This window comes from Phocoena sinus, chromosome 6, assembly GCF_008692025.1.
Source record: "Phocoena sinus isolate mPhoSin1 chromosome 6, mPhoSin1.pri, whole genome shotgun sequence".
NCBI lineage: Eukaryota > Metazoa > Chordata > Mammalia > Artiodactyla > Phocoenidae > Phocoena > Phocoena sinus.
Window position 1 is genome coordinate 49,567,172 of NC_045768.1, and position 22,693 is coordinate 49,589,864.

At 37.7% G+C, this 22,693-nt stretch overlaps 1 protein-coding gene across 4 annotated transcripts in view; it reads right to left on the bottom strand.

The window, feature by feature from the left end:
* Nucleotides 1-17,043, bottom strand: part of SMC5 (structural maintenance of chromosomes 5) — a 102,983-nt gene extending 85,940 nt beyond the window's left edge. The window contains exons 1-4 of one of the 4 annotated variants that reach the window (XM_032634788.1): nt 16,729-16,982; nt 11,606-11,747; nt 2,985-3,037; nt 2,066-2,192 (exon numbers count right to left, since the gene is read on the bottom strand). Coding sequence is in view for 3 of the 4 variants with exons in the window: in XM_032634784.1 (XP_032490675.1) it covers nt 2,985-3,037; nt 11,606-11,747; nt 16,729-16,925 (392 nt within the window). In the remaining variant the exon portion in view is untranslated. Of the gene's footprint in view, nt 1-2,065; nt 2,193-2,984; nt 3,038-11,605; nt 11,748-16,728 lie in introns of all 4 variants that reach the window. The other 3 variants (XM_032634784.1, XM_032634786.1, XM_032634787.1) reach the window with 3 other exon arrangements.
* Nucleotides 17,044-22,693: the final 5,650 nt, after the last annotated feature.

The window sequence follows — 22,693 nt, forward strand, 5'->3', positions numbered from 1 at the left end:
TGGGAGATTGGGATTGACATATATATGCTAATATGTATAAAATGGATAACTAATAAGAACCTGCTGTATAAAAAAATAAATAAAATTCAAAAAAAAATTCTTATATACATTTAGAACTGTTCCTATTTTCTCCATTCTGCTCCTCTAATTTTCTGTACGAATTCCATACTATTAACAGCTTTATTAACTAGACAGAAAGAATGAAATCAGGACATTCTCTAACACCATACACAAAAATAAACTCAAAATGGATTAAAGACCTAAATGTAAGGCCGGATACTATAAAATTCTTAGAGGAAAACATAGGCAGAACACTCTATGACATAAATCACAGCAGTATCTTTTCTGGACCCACCTCCTAGAGTAATGAAAATAAAACCAAAAATAAACAAATGGGACCTAATTAAACTTAAAAGCTTTTGCACAGCAAAGGAAACCATAAACAAAACGAAAGGACAACCCCCAGAATGGAAGAAAATATCTGCAAACAAAGCAACCAACAAGGGATTAATCTCCAAAATACACAAACAGCTCATGCAGTTCTATATCAAAACAACAACCAACCCAATCAAAATATGGGCAGAAGGTCCAAATACACATTTCTCCCAAGAAGACATACAGATGGTCAAAAAGCATATGAAAAGAGCTCAACATCACTAATTATTAGAGAAATGCAAATCAAAACTACAATGAGGTATCTATCACTTCACACGGGTCAGAATGGCCGTCATCAAAAAGTCTACAAACAATAAATGCTGGAGAGGGTGTGGAGAATAGGGAACCCTCCTACACTGTTGGTGGGAATGTAAATTGGTACAACCACTATGGAGAACAGTACGGAGGTTCCTTAAGGAACTAAAAATAGAATTACCATATGTTCCAACAATTACCATACATCCCACTCTTGGGCATATATCCAGAGAAAACCATACATGCATATTTGAAGAGATACATGCACCCCAATGTTCACTGCAGCACTATTTACAATAGCCAAGACATGGAAGCAACCTAAATGTCCAATGACAGAGAAATGGATAAAGAAGATGTGGTACGTATATACAATGGAACATTACTCAGCCATAAAAAAGAATAAAATAATGCCATTTGCAGCAACATGGATGCACCTAGAGATAATCATACTAAGTGAAGTAAGTCAGACAGAGAAAGACAAATATCATATATCACTTTCATGTGGAATCTAAAAAAAAAATGATACAAATGAACTTATTTGCAAAACAGAAACAGACTCAGATTTCGAAAGCAGACTTGGGATTGTGGGGTGGGGGTGGGGGACTTGGAAACAGATAAATTAGGAGTTTGGGATTAACATATACACACTACTATATATAAAACAGATAATCAACAGGGACCTACTCTACAGCACAGGGAACTCTACTCAATATTCTGTAATAACCTATACGGGAAAAGAATCTGAAAAAAAATGGATATATGTATATGTATAACAATGACTTAGCTATATACCTGAAACTAACACAACACTGTAAATCAACTATACTCCAATATAAAAGAAAAATTAAATCTTAAGAAAAGGCTTATTTTACACTTTAACATCTGTTACATAAATGTCTTATTCATGATTCTACTTTTCAAGACCTCTTGGGTTTATTCTTCCCGATGAACTTTATAATCAACTTATAAATTTACGTGTTGAGACTCTTATTGGAATTATATGAGATTTATACATTAGCTTGGAAAGGACTGACATGTTAATGGTGACTACAAATTTATATTTTTAGAACATAATATGCTTCTCCATTTATTCAGGTCTTGGTTTTGTATCCTTCAGTAAAATACCACCATTATATTTTAATAAGTTGAGCATAACCTCTTTAACTGTTTTCTTCCATGTGTGCCTATTTCTCATCTCTACATAAATTCTAAAATTTTCAACAATTTTTTTAAAAATTTTCAACAATTTTTGAATAAAGATCACTTCCTCATTTCCTATAAAATAAAGTATTAGATAATCTTTAAGAGCTATTTCAGCTAAGAAAATTCAATAACTTTCTATAAACACTCCAAAAAACAACACTCTAAAATTCACCTAAAGGATGTGCATATTCATATATAAAAGACAAAGTATCTGCACCAAGGATGGTCAACTGGTTTCATCTTGAAGAGTAACTCTCATCCATCAGAAATGGCTGCCAAGAGTGGTAAACTCAGAACATCTAGGTTTAAGGGAAAAGAACACCATAATGAATTATCAATTTCTACCATGAGGGAGGGAATGGAAAATGGTGACATAAATGCCAAGTATCTGCCATACACGAAGTTCACCAAACTACTAACAGTGGTCGTTTCTGGAAGTGGAATTATGGCAAGAAGGCTTTTGTCTTTTTACACTCCTACATTGTTTGCATTTTTTTAAACAAGCAAATATTTTGCTTTCAAAATCAGAAAAAAGAAAGCTTAAGTTTGTAAAAAATACTGCAACTTCTTAATGAATATTTAATAGTGGTATATTTCTATTTCATTATCTCCCATAAATTTCTAATTTCCTTAAGAATTTTTCCAGAAGAAAGTTCTTACAATTCAGGTTTTAAAAGATGCATTAAGGGACTTCCCTGGTGATGCAGTGGCTTAGACTCTATGCTCCCAATGCAGGGGGCGAGGATTCAACCACCGGTCAGGGTACTAGATCCCACATGCACGCCGCAACTAAGAGTCCAAATGCCACAACTAAGGAACCCACCTGCCGCAACTAAGACCCGGCACAACCCAAATAAATAAATAATAAATAAATAAATAAATAAATAATTTTTTTAAAAGATGCATTAAAAAAAACCAAAAACAAAACAAAAAACACCTTACCTCTCTAGATAAAGTATCCCTTAAATATTATTTCCAATATCTATGCCACAATAATGTATTATTACTCTTGACTAAAGTCATCAGGAAAGCATGAACATAAACTAAGAAATTATGTAGGCAAATGTGGTTTTAGCACTTTTAACACTTACAATTCAATTTCAACCATGCCTTTGGAACATCCTCTCTTCACAAAAAAGCCAACCTAAGATATAAGAAAGACAAAGTGAGCTGTGTGATGACATTCCCAGGTTAACAATGAGCGATTTAGCAAAGTCATCATTTGTCAGATTCTTTCAATAACTACTCTGTACATTCATTCCCATCACTTTCTAATTGTATCCTTCCCAGATTTAGACTCCTCCATTGGTTCCACTCACAGATAGTAATCATCTAAGTTACCATTCATTGAACCTTCTATGTGCCTAATAGCCTCTTACAAAGTTCATGACAGAGCCAGTAAGTAGTGCAGAGCAAGGATCTGAGCCCAGGTAGCCCAGCTCCAGACCCTGGGTACTTCTATGGAGTTGCACAGATTAAATATTATTAACAATCACTCTAAAAGTACTCATCCTGTTATTAACTAGGATACACCTACCACCCAGCACTTAAAAAAAAGAGCAATACATGTAGTAAATACAATTTAAGTAAGTACAATTTATATAGTATAATAGACATATTTAAGCTAGTTTCTATATATTTGAGCATAAGTATGAAAAAAGACCCTGGGCCTAAAAAAATCAGATTGGATCTTAAATTAGGCTGTAAGTAAGTAATACTTAAAAAAAGGCAAAAACTGCACCTTGCAAATAATTGTCTTTTTAATAGTGATGATGACAATTATAACCACAACAGTTAACATTTATTAAGCATTACTAAATGTTTCTGTGCTAAGCACTTTATATACAATTTTCTCATTTAATACTCATGAGCAAAGTTATGAGCTATATGTTACATCCATTTTATAGATTATGAAAGTGAAACCCAGAAATATGAAAAAGCCTGTTCCTGTAACAAGAAAGTACAGCTTAATGATCACGAGTACAGGCTTTACCGTGTCTAGTTCAAATCTCAAGTCTGCCATATACAAGCTGTTTGACCTTAACCAGGTTACTTAGCCTGTGTTTCAGTTTCTTCATAGATAGGGAAAACAGTGGCATTTTTGTAGGAGTGGGTCATCTACTCATTAGCTTGCAACAATTAAAATACTTCGTACCAAATGGAAGAAAAGATCAGGAGGAAGTTTTTATTATAAAGTATCCGTACAGGTGGTACAGAACATGCTTGTACTAAATTTTTATGTTAGCATTTAAATAGAAATACAACATTAAAAAGGTTTTTTTGCTAAGAACTTGGACATCCCCTAAACACAAGGTCTGCAATCTGTCATCTAAGAAACACTGCACTGCACTCCACAGCTTCCTTTAAAAAGTCTACCACTCAAGGGTGAGGAGAGATTTGTCTTCTTTATGACACAAATAAATAGGAAGATTGGTGAACACTGTTACAGCCCAATCCATTCTGACCATACAGCCCTTGGAGTACAATCCAGCAGACCATTACACAGAGATAAGGATTTTATAAATGATTTCTGAAAATTACATATCAGGAATTTCCTGGCGGTCCAGTGGTTAGGACTCCGTGCTTTCACTGCCAACAGCCGGGGTTCGATCCCTGGTCAGGGAACTAAAATCCCACAAGCCGAGCAGTGGGCAGTGTGGCCACAAAACAGACAAAACTACGTATCAATATTTATAAAAATCTAAGTGGGTCCTTGGAAATTATCTACCCCAACCCGTTCTTTGAAATAAAGAAAAACTGAGTTCCAGACAAATGACTAAGGTTACAAAGCCAATCATTAATAAAGCAGTATCTTTTCTACCTCATAAATGCCTCCCACAGAGCATTAAAAAATCATATTTTGAATAGGTTATTTATAATCATAAGGGGTGTAAAACTCAATCTTGTAACCTACATTAAATTTTAAGCCTGGCTAAGAAACCTGTAATATCATTTTGATAATATCGTAATATTTACAACAGTTTTAGAAAAATGAATCACTTCAAGTTTAAAAAATATTTTACAGTGAAGTAACAACTCAACTTTTAGACTTTTTTAAAAAAATTATTTTATTTATTTTTGGTTGCTTTGGGTCTTTGTTGCTGCGCATGGGCTTTCTCTAGTTGCGGTGAGCAGGGGCTACTCTTTGTTGCGGTGTGTGGGCTTCTCATTGCGGTGGCTTCTCTCGTTGGGGAGCACAGGCTCTAGGCGCGCAGGCTTCAGTAGTTGTGGCATGTAAGCTCAGTAGTTGTGGCGCACGGGCTTAGTTGCTCCGCGGCATGTGGGATCTTCCCGGACCAGGGCTCGAACCCATGTCCCTTGCATTGGCAGGCGGATTCTTAACTACCATGCCACCAGGGAAGCCCCTAGACTTTCTTTTTAAAACATGTTTTTATGTGAAATACATACCACACAGTAAATATGAACTTTATGCACTGTTTAAGAAATAACAAAACAACCATGTATCTACCTATTTAAGGAACTGATCACTACCAGTGTATCTGACATTCCTTAATTCACGCCAGTTATGTCCTTCTCTCTCGACAAATGTAATCTCTAAATTGATTTGCTGATAATTCTTTTGCTTTTATTTTTACTGTATAAATCTCCAAATATTAAATATATATTATATATATATTTGATCATTCCAGAAACAAATTCACATTACATGTATTTTTCTGTGATGGCATTTTTCCTTAAAATTCTGTTTTTGAGATTTAACCAATGAGCCAAAGTTTGCTTTTACTGTCATATAATATTCAATTTTATTTGACTATACTATACTTTATTGCAAACAATGTTTCTATAAATATTTCCATAATTTCACCTAGTATAAATGGACACAAGCTTACTAAGGTACCTAGAAGTAGAATTTTTGAGGGACTGGATATAGGCATTTACAGATTTACTAGGTAATGCCATATTTTCCAAGGGGGTTGTACAAATTCATATTCCCACGAAGAATGTATCAGAGTTCCCACTGCTTTATATCCTTATAAGCCACATGGCACCACAAGAATTTTTGTGGCTCTAATGGATACACCATGCCAGGGTTAATTCGTTTCTCTGATAATTAATGAAGCTGAGCATATTTTCATGTATTTACTGGCTGTTTGGGATGCCTCTTCTGTGAGACATCTGAGCATATCTTTTGCTCGTTTATCTTCTGAGTTGCCATTATTTTGATTATGTAGTCTAGATACCAATCTTGTTATATGTGCTATATATATACCTTCTCTCATTTGTCACTAGTCTTTTCTCTACAAGTTGTCTTTTGATGAACAAAAGTTCCTTAATTTTACTGTAGTTGAATTTATCAACCTTTCCTTTGCAGTCTATATTTTTATTTAAGAAATTCTTCTTTAATCTGAAGTTACAAGGATATTTTCTTTCTTTTTTTTTGTGTGTGTGTTTTATTTTTTGCGATACGCGGGCCTCTCACTGTTGTGGCCTCTCCCGCTGCGGAGCACAGGCCCCGGACGCACAGGCTCAGCGGCCATGGCTCACGGGCCCAGCCGCTCCGCGGCATGTGGGATCTTCCCAGACCAGGGCACGAACCCGTGTCCCCTGCATCAGCAGGTGGACTCTCAACCACTGCGCCACCAGGGAAGCCCTACAAGGATATTTTCTTCGACTACCAATCTTTTCCAGAAACTTTCTGTTCAATCACATTTAGATCTTTAATATACCTGGAACTGATTTTTGTTATAGTGTGAAGAAAGGACTCAATTTCATTTTTTCCTATACCAATAAGCAATTGTCTCAGTAGTATTTATTCATCTCTTCCCCACTCATCCACAATGTCAGTTCTGTCATAAATCAAGTTTTTACTAATCATGGCTTTGTATCTGGGCTCTTTATTCGGTCACATCACACTAGTCTATCCTACACCAATACCACAATGTCTTAATTTACTGTAATTTTGTATTGTCTTGATATCTGATAGGCAAGTTTTTCCATTTTGTCCTATTTCTTTAGAAGTATCTTAGCTATTGCTGGCCCTTTACTCTTCCACCTAAAATTTAGAGTCAGCTTGTAATTTATATAGACAGTATAGGGATTCTGACTGGAATGACGCTGAATATGTAGAAGAATGACATTTTTATATTAGATCTTCTTGTCCATTAATACAGTGCATCTCTCTAAACTTCAATGTTTTTAAATAAAAATTGTAATTTCTGCATATAGGTCTTACACGTCTTTTATTAATTTACTGCTATGAAACTTGTACTTTTGTGGCTGTAATGTCCATTTTAAAATGCATTTTCTGGTCTTTGTTAGTATATAGAAATGCAATTGATTTTTGTTATACAACTTTTCTTGGCAGGGTCTCAGTTTTTATTTCTAATCTGATAATTATTTTTAAGTTTATTATTGTTTTTGTTTTTGTTCTTGCGGTACGCGGGCCTCTCACTGCTGTGGCCTCTCCCGTTGCGGAGCACAGGCTCCGGACGCACAGGCTCAGCGGCCATGGCTCACGGGCCCAGCCACTCCACAGCATGTGGGATCTTCCCAGACCGGGGCACGAACCCGTGTCCCCTGCATTGGCAGGCGGACTCTCAACCACTGCGCCACCAGGGAAACCCTAAGTTTATTATTAATTCTAATCAATAGATATAACTCACAGAAACAAAAGGTTTTGGAGTCCTCAGTAAGTTAAAGAATGTAAAAAGGTCCTTGCCTTAGTCTGGGCTTCTATAAAAAAAATACCACAGGCTGGGTGGCTTTAACATTTATTTCTCACAAATCTGAAGGTTAGGAAGTCCAAGATCAAGGTGCCTACAGAGTCAGTGTCTGGGTTATACAATCTTATATCCAGTAATCCTGATAAATTTGCATATTGATCCATCAGGAGGCTTATCTGGAGTTTCTTTGTGGTTTTTATGCAGACACTCACATAATCTGTGAATGACAGTTTTCTTTCCAACATGTATCTTTTCTGTTTTACCTAGAACTGCCAGTACAATGTTCAATAGTAATGGTAGTACGCAACCTTGACTTGCTCCTGAACTTGCTGTACATTTTCATAGATATCTTTTGTGAAATTAATAAAGGTCCCTTCTATTCCTAGTTTGCTAAGAGCTTTTAATCATACATTACTGTGGAATTTAACTGAATGCTTTTTCTCTATTAAGATGACCATAGAGTTCTTCTCCTTTAAAATGTGGTTGATTCTTAGGAAAAAATTAACATAATACATCTCTCACTCCTTGAATAAATTCAATTTGGTCATGATGTGTTATGTATTATTAAATTCAAAATGCTACAGTTTCTTTTTTGTGTGTGATTTTTGCTTCTAGATTCATGAGTGAGACAGGCTTGTAATTTTTCATTCTATCCTTGATTGATTTGAGTACCTAGGGTCACATTCTCTGTGTAAAATAGAAACTTACTGCTATTAGGACTAATCCACAATTGTCTTTGTCTTTCTCTATGAGAAAAAATTTACCAGCTAATTTATCTTTTCTACTTAGTCAGTTTTGATAATTTAAGTAGTTGTAGAAACATTTATAGTTACAACTTTTTAAAAATTTAAACTTGAGTGGCATAATGATTCTCATAATATTCTTATATAATCTTTCAAACCTCTGCTGCATTCTTGTAACACCCTCGTGGGAGTCATCAGGGCAGTTTGTGAATATTCTGATTCTCCTTTCAAGCAAACGACTGCACTTGCTCTTTCTCTCTGATCCAAGTTATGGCTTCATGACATGCTTTGTCCAATGAAATATGAGCGCAACATATATATTTACTATTGAAAAATATTCACATATAAGTGGACCTGCGCAGTTCAAACCTGCATTCTTCAAGGGTAAACTGTATATACTGAAATGAAGATTCTATAAGGCTAAAAAGTACCTAAGTGACCACAAAGGGCCTACACTGGATAAGCAGCAAGAATTAATCTTTTGTGTATTTAAACCACTTAAATTTGGGGGTTTTCTGGATCACAATTTAACATATCTTAACTATTACTTTTTGCCATTCCTTATATTTTTTTCTTCCTTTCTCTCCCTGCCCCCAGAAGTTACTGATTTAAATAGTATTTTTGAAAAGCAATTTCTAGTTTTGTGGTTCCTACTGAATCAGTTTATTATTTTATTAATTTCTGCTCTTACTTTTCAGTTTCTATTAAAATTTCTTCTTTGACCTGTGGATAATATAGAAGTACATGTTTCATTCTGAACAAATGGGAAAATTTTAGTTATCTTCTTTATTATTTCTATCTTAATAGCACTGTGGTCAGAGAACATAGTCTATGTGGTAGCAATTCTTTGATATTTTTTGATATTGCTTTATGGCTCAGTTTACGGTTAATTTTAAGAAATATTCCATTTCTGCTTAAAAAGAATGTATGCTCTACCAATTGTTGAGTGCAGTATTTACAACATGTCCATTAGTTCAATCTAACTGTTGTTCATACCTTCTATGCTCTTATTAATTTTTTATCTGATTGGATCTATTGATTACCACTAGCTCTTCCACTATAATTCTGGAGCTGTTAACTTGTCTTTAAGAACTCTGTGATTGTGCTTATATATTTTGGAACTAGATAATGTGAATTTAAGTTGGGAGCTGAATTATCTTCTTGCTGAACTGAAACTTTCATCAATATTTAATGACCATCTTTATCTCTAAAAGTTCTTTTTTCCTTTAAATTCTATTTTGCCTGGTATAAATTCAGCTACACCTACTTTCTTTTGTATAATATTTGCCTGGTATGTATTTTTTCATCCTTTTACTTTCAACTTCTCTGTAGTTTTTTATTTTAGATATGCTTATTGTAAACAAAACAGAATGGAACTTTATTTATCTACTCTGACTTTCTCATTTAACAAGAATGTAGAGCATTTATTATTATTGTGAATGTATTTCCACTATCTTTTTTATGTTTTTTAATAATATCCTTTTCTATATTTCTCTTTCTTTTCTCTTCCTCCTCCTTTCTTGACACTCCTTCTGGGTTGTTTGGGCAGCGGTTATTTTTTCTCTACTTCTCTCTTCCTACTTTAACCTTCCTTGTTTGGAGATTATATATTTCAATTTTTTTACTGGCTTACCCTAGAAATTTTAACATGCATATTTAGCTTAATAAACTCTGAAGCTAACCAATTATTTTAACTTCCTCCCAACAATACAAATTCAAAGAATACTTCAACTCTGATCACTTCCTTCCTGTCGTCCAGGAAGGACATGTAGTACTATCTTCTTTGATTTAAAAACTTGACAAATGAGACATTAGTATTATTTTACACAGTTTACTTCCCTACATGTTTACCATTTTTTTGCTCACCATTTCTTCTTACCTCTCAGACTTCCTTCTGGGATCATTTTCCTTCTTCCTAAATTATATACTTTCAAAGTTCCTTTATGAGCATCTCAAACTGTTCTTTTCTTTCCCCCTCTGTTTCCATTCTGAGACAATATTACTTCTATGTTTGGTATTCTGGAATTTACTACAATGTGTCTATTTGTGTATTTCTTTCATTTACCCTGTCTGGGATATATTAGGTATCTTGAATCTGAGGATTCAAGTTTTTCAACATTTCTGGAAAATTCTTAGTCACTCTTTCTTGAATATTGCCTCTTCCTTAGTCCATTAACTATCAGGTCACTATCTCTATTTCACACTTTTTTCTCACTTTATCTCTATATTGCATTTTTAGAAAAACTGTCAAGTATTTTGGTTCACAAATTCTCAAATATGTCTGCTTTGTTGTTTTACCTGTCCATGAAGTTTCCCTCCCATGTACTGTTATTTCTTTATGTTCTATTTGATTCAATTTACCTGATCAAATTTTTCAAACTTACCTGATCTTTTTTGTTACTTATTCTTTTGCTATACTTGCAACCTTCTTTCAGTTCCTTAAATAAATTAAGTATTCCTAGTTTACATTCTGTGTCTACAAGCTTTGTAGGTCTGATTGTATAGTCTGTTGTTTTTGTTAGCTCTCATTTTTGGTGATTCATTTCCTCCTATGCTTTGTGATGTTTTTAGGTATGGATTCATGAATTTCTTAGAGCTTTATGTTGAGGACTGGATTGAGGATCTTTTCCTTCAGAGGATTTGCATTTGCTTCTGCCTGAAGAGAGATGTTACTAACTGGGACCACTTTAAACTAAAATTACAATGTATGGGATAAGACTTGTTTGGAAGATTTTCTTTTTTTATCTACTGTATTCAGAGCTAACAATGAGATAAGTAACCTCACTGTCCCACTTTGTGATTTTTTTTTTTCTTCTGCTACATGCAGTGCTTGGCTTCTAGTTTTATCTTCTAACCCTTCTGCACCTTCAGGACCCCCAATCCTTTGCAACCAATTCAAAGCCAGGCTTTAGGGTGCAAGGTAAAGCAAATGCCCCTGGGTAAACAACCCCAGAGCTTGTAGAAATCTTTAGATCCAAACTACTTTGTTTGTGCCCTTTGTAAACTTACTTCACCTTTCCACAAGCCCAGAAATACATTTAAAAAGATATATTTTACATTATTTCTAAGGTTGCAGGCGTTACATACTTGGAGAATTCTCTAGGTATATAGTGCACACTACTTCTGGAAATGGAAATCTCCCCACAGTGTCCCTGCCAACTTCATTATTTATATTCAAGCACAACACATTTGCTATACTCAAGGAATGGAGATACAGAAATTGATTTGTTACTAAAAGCAATTCATGGCTTTGAATTCTGTTAAAAAGTACATATGTTAACTCACCTTATCTGCCCGTCCCATGAAAGCAGGTTTGCCTGCTAATCCAAGGCAAATGGCACACACGATGCTGGACTTCCCTGTTCCATTAGCTCCAATAATCATATTCAAGTGGGGCCCAGGAGATACTTCACAGATATCATATGTTCTAAATTATAAAGAGGTGATATTACTAAGCAGAGATAAGAAGTGAAGAATATTTTCTTACCAAAGCACTTTTTCTTCCTTTACCCTTATCATTACCTACAGGCTTCCTCAAATTCTTTTAAAAACCACCTAACCTTACAAATTTAATGTAAGGTTAATTTATAGGTTGTTAATAAACTAGAGGGAAAAAAATCTGTCAGTGGGAGAAATGAAAAAGTGATAATGTGTATCTAAAATAAGAACATTCATGGGAAAATAAGACTTCATGTGCTTTTTTTCAAATATTAAGTCTGCTGAATAAAGCAAAGTTTCACATTATTTACTCTTTAATAATTACAATACATGAGAGAGTACATCAAAGCTACTATACAAATAAGATAATTTTTAACCAAATTATATGTAAGTGAAGCCATGGCTCATCCTGAATCTGTGGATTTTACATTTATATTTCTCTTGAATTAAAATGCTTACTAGCAACTTCTCATAGTCAACCAAATTATTTCTATTCTAATTAGAAAACTGAAGATATATCAAGCCAATAGTTTAATTTTTATTATTACTTAAAAAATAACATCCAATTCCTTTAATATGCTGCCAGACATTCACCAAAGGATCTATTTTTAGTACAAATTCAAGTAAATTTTATTTCTATGGGAGGAAACAAGAGTGCATCATCACCAAGCACTTTTGTAACATTCCCTCATACTAGAAGGCAGCATGCTGTCCAGCACTCTACATGCAACAGTAGCATCTAATCCACATTAGTACTCCGGGACAGCTACGGCAAAATGTGAAGTGAACTCTGACTCAGATATCCTTCTACCTTGTCTTTGAATATTCTGAATTGGAACCCATAAATAATGTCCTGTTCCCACGGGGTCTTTCAGTTAGCTGCCAACTAATTCCCCAAGAGTAAAAAAAACCTTAGCCTCTTACCTGCTAAGTATTAAAATAATTTAACCAAGCACACTTTAACTTTAACACTCAAACAAATTAACAATTCTGAAATGCCACGTGGTAATAAAATAAATACAGGTGGTAAAGAGAGGTATTTTCTGGCAGGTTTCCAACCCCACATCTCTGTACAGCACCTATCTATCTTTTCAGAAGCTTTATTCTAGTAACAGCTGAGTCTTAAAGCAACCCTTTACAATGGCTAAAATAAAACTAGTTTGGGAATTTCAGACATCTGGAAAAGTATCTGACATGGAACTTCTTAACCCAACACATGAAGCCCCATTCTATTAATACTGGAATTTCCTGATGTGAAATCTGTGTGACCGTCTTACTAAAATAGTAATGCAACTGGTATTTAAGCAAACAATAAATACAACAGGAAGAAGCATGAGAACTTATGGCCTATACTATACACACAAATATTATAAACAGGTAAAATTGCCAAAAACAAAATAAAGCCTCTGCATTTTTTTTTTTTTTTTTTTTTTTTTTTTTTTTGCGGTACACGGGCCTCTCACTGTTGCGGCCTCTCCCGTTGCAGAGCACAGGCTCTGGATGCGCAGGCTCAGCGGCCATGGCTCACGGGCCCAGCCGCTCCGTGGCATGTGGGATCTTCCCGGACCAGGGCACGAAGCCATGTCCCCTGCATCAGCAGGCGGACTCTCAACCACTGCGCCACCAGGGAAGCCCAAGCCTCTGCATTTTAAAAAACCTTTCTGACTCTACAATATGTTTACTGGGAATTCCCTTTTTGTGAGTTCCCTTTGCTCTGAGCTCGCCCTGAAAGAGCTAACGTCAGAGGCCCACCCTCTTCTCAGTCTACATACTTTGCCTAGTACCTCACGTATTCTCCATGGCCTCAGGTAGTATCTATATGCTGAAAGTCAGTCCAGATGACCTATATAGATGGAATTCCCACCTCAAGAACTCTATTTGGATAGAGTCACCTCAAACTTAACACATTCAAAATTAAACCCACCATCTTCTCCATCTAAAACCACTCTTACAGTCTCTTAGTGAAGGATATCATCATTCATCTCACTGCCCAAGTCAGAAACCTAGGCATTAGTTTTGCATCATCTTTGATTCTTACCATCTCCTTCATCTCTATCCACACTACCCACCCGCCCATCATCCAATCAATCACCAAATCATGTTGGTAGACAAGCAAATCTGAAATAACTTGTTTTGAAGAAAAAGAAGGACTTCCCTGGTGGCGCAGTGGTTAAGAATCCACCTGCCAATGCAGGGGACATGGGTTTGAGCCCTGGTCCGGGAAGATCTCACGTGCCGTAGAGCAACAAAGCCCGTGCGCCACAACTACCGAGCCTGCGCTCTAGAGCCCGCGAGCCACAAGTACTGAGCCCATGTGCCACAACTGCTGAAGCCCACATGCCTAGAGCCCGTGCTCCGTAACAAAGACAAGCCACCACAATGAGAAGCATGTGCACTGCAACGAAGAGTAGCCCCCACTCACCAAAACTAAAGAAAGCCCACGCGCAGCAACGAAGACCAAACCCAGCCATACGTTCATACATACATACATAAAGTTTTTTTTAAAAAAAAGAAAAAATAGGACCCTTCATAACTTAGCTCTAGCTCATCGTTTTCTACTTTCTATCTCCTTCCCCTATTCTCTAATAAGACCTCTATATTCTAACTATAATGAATTTCTTTCAGTTTCTTGACTATCTTATGCTTCCTTCTTTCTCCAAGCCTTTGCACATGCTATTCCCTCTGCCTAGAAATCTCTCCCCCCACTCTCGATCCCATTCGACTTGGTTAACTACCAGGAATCCTTCCTTTGACTACCCTCTTCCAGGCCATTTCGGTTCTCTAAGCCTACTCTTCCTACTTCATTCCTAAAACTCAAAGTCCTCTCATTGTAAAAATAAACAAAACCTCCCCTAGCTCTACACTTGCCAGCTACCTTTTCTTTCTCCTCTTCACATCCAAGCTTTACTTCCTCACACTCATTCATTCTTCAATGACTGCAAAGTTTTCTGCTTCCACTACTTCAAAGTGTCAAAGATTTCCTAACTGCTAAATGCAGCAGGTTCTTTTCTGTCCTGTTATCTGACTTCAATGTAGCAGATGATATTTTTGAAGCGCTCTTTTTCCTTGGCTTCTTTGATAATACTCTCCCACGGTTCTCCTCTTACTTTCCTGAACAGTTCCTTCTTAGTCTGTGAGTTCTTCTGCTCGCCCTTAAATGTTGTCATTCCTCCAGGACACCGTACTCAGCCTTCTATTCCTATTTATATTCCCTTTTGGGCAATCTCAACCATTTCTGCAATTTCAACAATCACCTATATGCATGATTCTCAAGTCTCTCACCTCTCACATTTTCCTGTAAGCTCCAAACCCTTAAAACTACTGACTATAAAAGATCTTTAAGATGCCCCACAGGAAACTTCAGTTCACAGGATCCAAAAGGCATTTATTATTATCCTCCCCAAATTGCTCCTTCTTCTGCATAGCACTATATATGACCAACTTGCCAAGGCAGAGACTTGAGAAAAATGCTCCATTCCTCCCTTACTCTCATGCCTCACAATTAATCTGCAGCCAAATCCTGTCAAATCTCTTCTTTCTGATCCTACTTCCCACTGCTAGGTTCAAACCCTAATCATCTCTGCCTTCATATTGTAAAAGCCTTCTTGCCTACAATCTTGCACCCTTTCTAAATCATCCTTCACACTGCTTCCAAAGTAATATAAATCATATGTCATGCCCTGCTTAAAATGCATCCTGGCTGCCTACAGGATAAAGTTGGAATTCCTCGGCAAAGGAAACACAGACCCTCAACATCTGTCTACATCTTCAGTATCTACTCTGTCCACATACTAGCTCACATCCTATGTTCTAGCCATACTAAAATACTGGAAATCTCCCCAATATAGCAAACTGTTTCAGGCAGTTCCTTGCTCTTCCCTTTTTTTAAGACTTTCATAACCCTCAGTACAAAGCCCTTCTCACAACTGTGGACGAAATTAATCATTTCATCCTTTGTGCCCGCACGGCATCATGACGCATATACATTATTATGGTAGGTACTTCATTTAATTATATTTATCTTTCCCTATTTGGATTCAAACAGCAATTCACCTACTTATTAGCTGTGTAAACGTCGGCAAATTAACCTCTCTAAGCTTATCAATGGAGGTGATATAAAGAGTTGTTATGAGGAATGAATGAGGGCACTGTGTAAATAAAGCACCTACTTCTATACCTGGCACATGATAGATGCTTGGGAAAAAAAATGTTCCTGTTGTTACTGCAATTCTGTTTTCCCTACACCGCTCTGTGAAAGCTTAAAAAAAAAGAAAAAAATAAAAAAAAACAGGCCTTGATCAAACGAACTCCAAGGTGCTAAACGGATACACGGTATTTGTGTTAGAACATGTTTACTCAATTCTAAAGTGAGTGTTATGGTTAGTTGTCTGAAGGGTAAGAAAGGAACCAGGGAAGAAAACCAGATTTAAAGGAGTCAAGGGTCTGTTGGGAGGCGCAACAACTGAAAGTAAGGCGCAGTGTTCCTGTACATTTCAACCTCCATCCAGAACAACCTTCACCATCTTTGTCCACCTGGCAACTGCCTACTCCTCACGTATCTGCCGCAGCATCACTGCCACTCTGATTTAACTGTTGCAGCCTCTAAGTTCCCAGAACGCATAGTTTTGTGAATTACAGATTACGTCCTACCTTTCTAGGCCGTGACTCCCAGCGGGCGGAGATCTAATTCCTACTACTTCCAAGGCCCGCCATATGACGCCTTCAAGCAACGTTGGCATTAAGAATTTAAAAACCGTAACACACTACACACACAACTACCGCATCAACACACACGTCGATCTCCACGGCCCACAAGTAAATATCCTCACGGCAATCCCGGCAAGAATTTACTGTCAGACGCACAAACCAGGCACACATCCACCCACCCGGCCCCGCACGCACTCAGCCCGCGCCCCCAGTGTGCAGGCCCGCTCGCCTCCCCCGCCGCGGCACGGCCTCCGGCCACTCACAGGAAGTTCTCCATCGCGATGCGGACGATAGAGCCTTCAACGAAAGGCCCGGACGACTGCAGCGGCAGTGGCGGCAGCGCCGCCGGTGGGGCCGGACTCTTTTTCTTGTTCGGGACTTCCGACGAGGGGCCTCTCGGGAAAGCTCTCTTGGGGGCCAGGGGACTTGGGGTGGACGTTTTCCTGCTCGGAGTCGCCATCCTGGCTGCCTCTCTTCCTGGCTGTGGCTTCCGTTCCCACAGACCCGCAGCTCCGACGCTCCAGCGCCCCACTCCCGCGCGAAGTGAGCGACGCGCGACTCCCCCGCGAGCCCGCCCCGCGCCTGCGCAGTCCAGGCCCGTAGCGTCAGCGGGCATACCCCACCCCTCCCACCGCCCTGTGCAGGGCCTAACCTGAGCCGGCGAGAACAGAGCGGTGGGGCTTGGGAACTCGCGGGAAGCGGATACGGGATTTTCTGCTCTCTATTTTCAGAGGTTTTGTTTGTTTTTAACTCAGAAAAAGATGTCAGTTGCATTTAGTATTTTGAAAGCCTTTTCAGCGCTCCGAGGAAACAGATCCGGGAGGGGACGGAGAGCGGCGTTTGCGGCGGTACCTGGGTGGGCCGGGGTCCCGAGTGCGCCGGGACTCGCCGGTTTGGAGTCCGGCGAGTCTTCTTACTTTGCTTTCAATCAGGTCTCCGTGTCCAAAAAAAAAAAAAAAACACACACACACAAAAGAAAAAAAAGACTTTTTCAAATGGCTCTTTGCCTGCTTCTCCCCTAAAACATCGCGCTAGGGTCTCCTGCGCTCTCCAACAGATGGAACGACTACACCGCAAAGGTTCTCCTCATTGACTCTCCACCCCCTCGCTCCCTAATTCTCTATTAAGACTTCCTCGCCTGAGGTTTCTAGAAATCCCCGCTGGCGTCATTGAGAGGGTGCTTCCACTTAAACCTACTCGCATTCATCTAGTTAACTCTCTTATTAAAGATGAGGTTCCCTGAGGTCTGCGTAGGTCTTCACTCACTCAACTAATAATGTCTAATCTACTAGAGGCTGGGCTGTGGTACTAAGGGATCCAGTCAATGCTGCATGTCTCAGAGCTTACGTTCTGGTGTGTGAGACAGGAACAGAACAAGATAACCTACATATGATCAGGATAATTTCAGGCGGTGATAGGTCCCAGGAAGAAAAAACAGAATGAATGTGATGGAGAGGCAGGAAAGGCCTGTCAGAGGAAGTGATATTTAAGCTAAACCCTGAAGGAACCCGAGCCAGGTGTGGAAATGAGAAAGGAGCATTCCAGGCAAGGACAGAGACTGAGGTGGGAAACAGTGGAATGAGGAACGAAGGGAAGGCAGCGTGGTTGCAGTGAAGTGAGCAAGGTTGCTTAGGGGAGCCTTGCCCATCATGCATTTTATTTTAAAAGCAATGGGAAGCCATTGGATGGTTTTAAGCAGGAGAGGGACGTGATCTGATTAAAGTTTCTAAGTGAGCACTCTGCTGATTCGACAGGGTCAAGCATGGGAGTGGGGAGGCCATTGAGAAAGTTATTGCAGTAGAACCCTGATTCCTGACTCCTGGACGAATGCTCCTTTCCCAGCCTCCTGCTTCTTCCTCTCACACAACTGAAATCTGCGCTCTCTAAAAGTTGTAACCAAAGAAAAGTAGAATAAGTTTTTTTTTAAAAAGTGAACTTGTTATTAGAAAATTTTAATACAAATTAAAATAAAGTAGAATACCGTTATAACTGTTCGAAAGGCAGGAAATAATTTAAAAAATAGTGTTTAGGAGGGCACTATCCTGTCATTTGCTACATTACTAGTAAAAATTTTTTGAAAAGTGACTTGGTACCCTGCTTCAAGAGCCTTAAAAGAGTCAAATTCTTTGAAGAAATGATTACATTTAGGGAAACCTATCCTAATGGAAAAATAATGTAGGTGTAATGGGGGTTGAGAGCAAGGAACATATCTAATCATTTTATATCATCATTAGTTCTTTAGTGAACTACTCAAATTGTGCTCATAAACTTGAAAGTTGGGAAAGAGCCCCTGAACTTGTGATGACCCCACGAATGCACACACACTATGAGTTCTTGTCTAGACAGTCAGCCAGTCATACTCTACCACCATCCTTTGAAAAGGAAAATGTTACTGGGTTTCGCAAACACAATTTGTGTTAAAAGCAGAAATTTGGGGAACACAGAGAAAAACATACACAAAGGGGAAAATTACTCATAATTCCTTTACCCAGACTAATCATTGTTAAGATTTTGGTGTATGTTTTGATATCTTATTTCCTTGTATATGTATGTTATGGCCCTTTTGTTAAAAAAAAAAAAGGATTATACTGTACAAATTATATATACTGTTATTTAACCACCTTTTTCTCATTATCTTTCTATGCCATTAAATATTTTTCTGTAACACAGTTTTAGGTAACTATATAGTATAGTGTAGTATATAGTATTCCATCAAACAGATTTAAATAATCCTCTTTTGTTGGACTCTATGACTGGAAGTTAGCATGAACCAGAGAGACACTGGCAGGTTATACTAGTTCAGTGCTTTCTAATATTAACAATTTCATACACCCACAAAGGTATACACATTTATTTATTAACCAGCCACGTCTGGTTTCTTTAATTCCACTGGTGAAAACTGTCTTGAAAGGGGTTGTGTTAAAGAGGCAGAAGGAGGTCTTTGGAAATAGAATATCAATTAACCAGAATCTGATGCTAATGAATGAGTGAGTGAGCCAAAACGGTTAATCCTACACATCCATGATTTAAAGTCCAGTCGTCAGCTCAATTCATCGTGCCATCCTTGCTAGGTAATAGACGTGACAAGGCAACTGTATTTAACTTTTTATTGACCGAGGAATAAGTGACCAGGGGCCATTTTAAGTGATGGCCTTCCAATTCTGCAGAAACTTGAAAACTGACACAAACAAAAACCTGGCAGACAGGGGTAGGGTCAAGGATTATAAATATATTTCACCTCACCAGTAGAATATCATATTCTATGTTCTCTTTCTTAGCTTCACTCTAAGCTTTGGATAATGATGCCGCAATAGCAAGAAGGTGGGGGCACGACGCCTGGAATGGGACACCACTGAGGCCATCTCTGACTGAGACAGTATTCTCTTCCAGTTCTAACAAGAACCCTCACAGGTTAACAGAAATACTCTCCTCTGGTTTATATACCAAGTGAGAGGGAATATTCCTTTTGCTTTTGGTAAATTCATAAAGTAGAAAAGTGAACCCTCCTGGCTTGAAAGGGAGGGAAGAAGTCAGATGCTAAAACCTAAGTCCTTGACTCCCAGCAACAACCCTCCCCCCTCTCCCCGCTCCCAGCACACACGCACACACATATATACACACTTTCTCATCAACCTAGTTAAGGAACTGATGGGGAAGATCTAGGCAGGGATGAGGGTTTCTGAAGAGAATGCGCACCCTTCCCACAGGGAACTGAAACCCCATAAAACACGTTCTGCTAGAGGTAAGAATACCTTATCTCTACAGTTCTTAATTTGTAAAAATTTGTTTCTAACATCATACAAAAGTTGAAAACAATCAAAATATCTGCTTCTTCTTGGTGTAGCAATATTAGTATTGGAAATGGTTGCAATAATAGCTATCATATTTGTAGTAATTGCTAATACTAACAGCATTTGCCATATACCATATACCAGCTGCTGCTCTAAGCACTCTTTCATAACTCATTTTTATATTCTGGATCAATGTCTCAACAGATTTGTCTCTTTCTCAAATTTCCATTTATTGGATACAAAAACCAACTGAAAGATTAAAAAAATAATTAGGAATTAATATTAGGTTTCAGGTGTTCTTTGTGCTGTGTCATGATAGAAAGCCTAGAGCTAAACGGGCCTTCATTTCTTTGGAGGATATAAATTGGGAAAACAATATTAAACCACTCCAGAAGGAATTTACGCTCAACTTCAAGTCTTTGTTGAATGAATTGATGGTCCTCCTTGCGCAGGCTGGGTTGGGAGCCTCTGGGGGGAGAGCAAACATTTCCCCTAACACCCTGTTACCTCCTAAAGGAAAGAAGGTTGGTAATTGTCAGCATGGTGCTAAATCTGTTGAAATCAGCTTCATAAATTATAAAATAAGTGAGTCCTTGGTATCAGGAACCGAGGAGTGACATTTCATCCCAATATGTCCACAAGCTGGGGTGCTGAACTCTCCCATAACTTGTTAGTTTTAAGTTCAATTATATTTCAAAAACAATAAACTCATAGAGAAAAAAATTCAAATTTGTGGTTACCAGAGGCAGGGAGTGGGGAGAGGGGGAATTGGATGAAGGTGATCAAAAGATACAAACTTCTGGCTATAAGATAAATAAGTAGTAGGGATGTAATGTACAACATAATAAATATAATTAACACTGCTGTGTGTTATATATGAAAGTTTTTAAGAATGAGTCGAGTTCTCATCACAAGGAAAAAAAATTTTTTTCTTTCTTTTATATTTTGAATTTATGTGAGATGATGGGTGTTCACTACACTTTCTGTGGTCATCATTTCATGATGTATGTAAGTCAGATCATTGTGCTATACACCTTAAACTTATACAGTGCTGTACGGCAATTATATCTCAATAAAACTGGAAGGAAAAAAAGAAATTAACCCTGAACAATTTGGCATGATTTCATTATCTTTTTTAAATCTATTTTTAAAAATTACATATGAAACATTTGAACACATTCGTCTCTTAAAAATTAGAACAATACAGATAAAATTACTATACACTTGACATTTTTTTCTTCAATCATGTTGCTGTACTCCTTATCCCTCAGAGTTAACTACTCTTATACACTTGTTCAGTGTGTAATGTAATGCCTTTTAAGGCCATTTCAATATTTACATGCATTTTATCTACAGAAAATATGTAATAATATTTTGAGTGTGAATGCATTATGAAAATGTATTATATAAACACACAATGTAGTACATGCATACATATGTAAATGTATTAACATAAAAATATGGTAAGAATAGTTATGCAACGGCTTTTTTATTTAAAAAATATATTCCTGTGATGTATCCATGTTGACAGATATAAATCTGGCTCCCTTTTAACTGCTGTAGAGTTTTTGTATGAATATATCACACTTCATCCATTACTCTACTGATTTGAAATGTAGATTGCTTCCAGTTTTTCAGTTTTTACAAACATTGCTTCAGGGAACATCCTCAGACATGTCTTTATGTATGTGTACTAGCATTTCTCTAGGAGAGAGAACCAAAAATTACTAGACCATATACCACACTAATTATTTTCTTCAGTTCTTGGAATTGTTGCTTGTGGCCAATTCTTAGTCACTGTGATTATTTGAAAATTATGTCTAAACAAAATTTCTCTCTTTTTCCCCCTCTCTCTAGCATTGGCTTTGACTCAATGATCTCTCTCTCTCTCTGTCACACAGACACACACACACACACACACACACACACACACACACCACACACACACACCCCTCCTCTATATGGTGCCCTCTCTTTCTCCCACCAGGTCCAGGTTCTATGGGGCCTGAAGCTTATATAAATTTTGAAGCCCTCTCTGAAAAAATACCAAATTACACATACAAAATGAGGAGAGTGATTATTCTCAGAATGAGAAAATAAACCACAGCCTCAGCACCACTGACCATTGACATTCTGGGTAAAATTCTTTGCTGGCGGGAGAGGAGGCAGCTGTCCTGTGCATTGCAGGATGGTCAGCAGTATCCTCGGCCTCTACCCACTAGATGCCAGTAACATCTCCCCAGTTTTGATAACCAAAAATGTCTCCAGACATTGGCAAATGTCCTGTAAGGGATAAAATTGTCCTCAGTTGAGAGCCACTGCTCTAATCCTACCCACTCTTTCAGAGAATAGAAAAAAAAGGAAGATTTTTCATTCAGCTCATCTTATGAGTCTAACCTTGTCTAAATCCCCTAATTTCTAAGGAAATTAAAGAAAA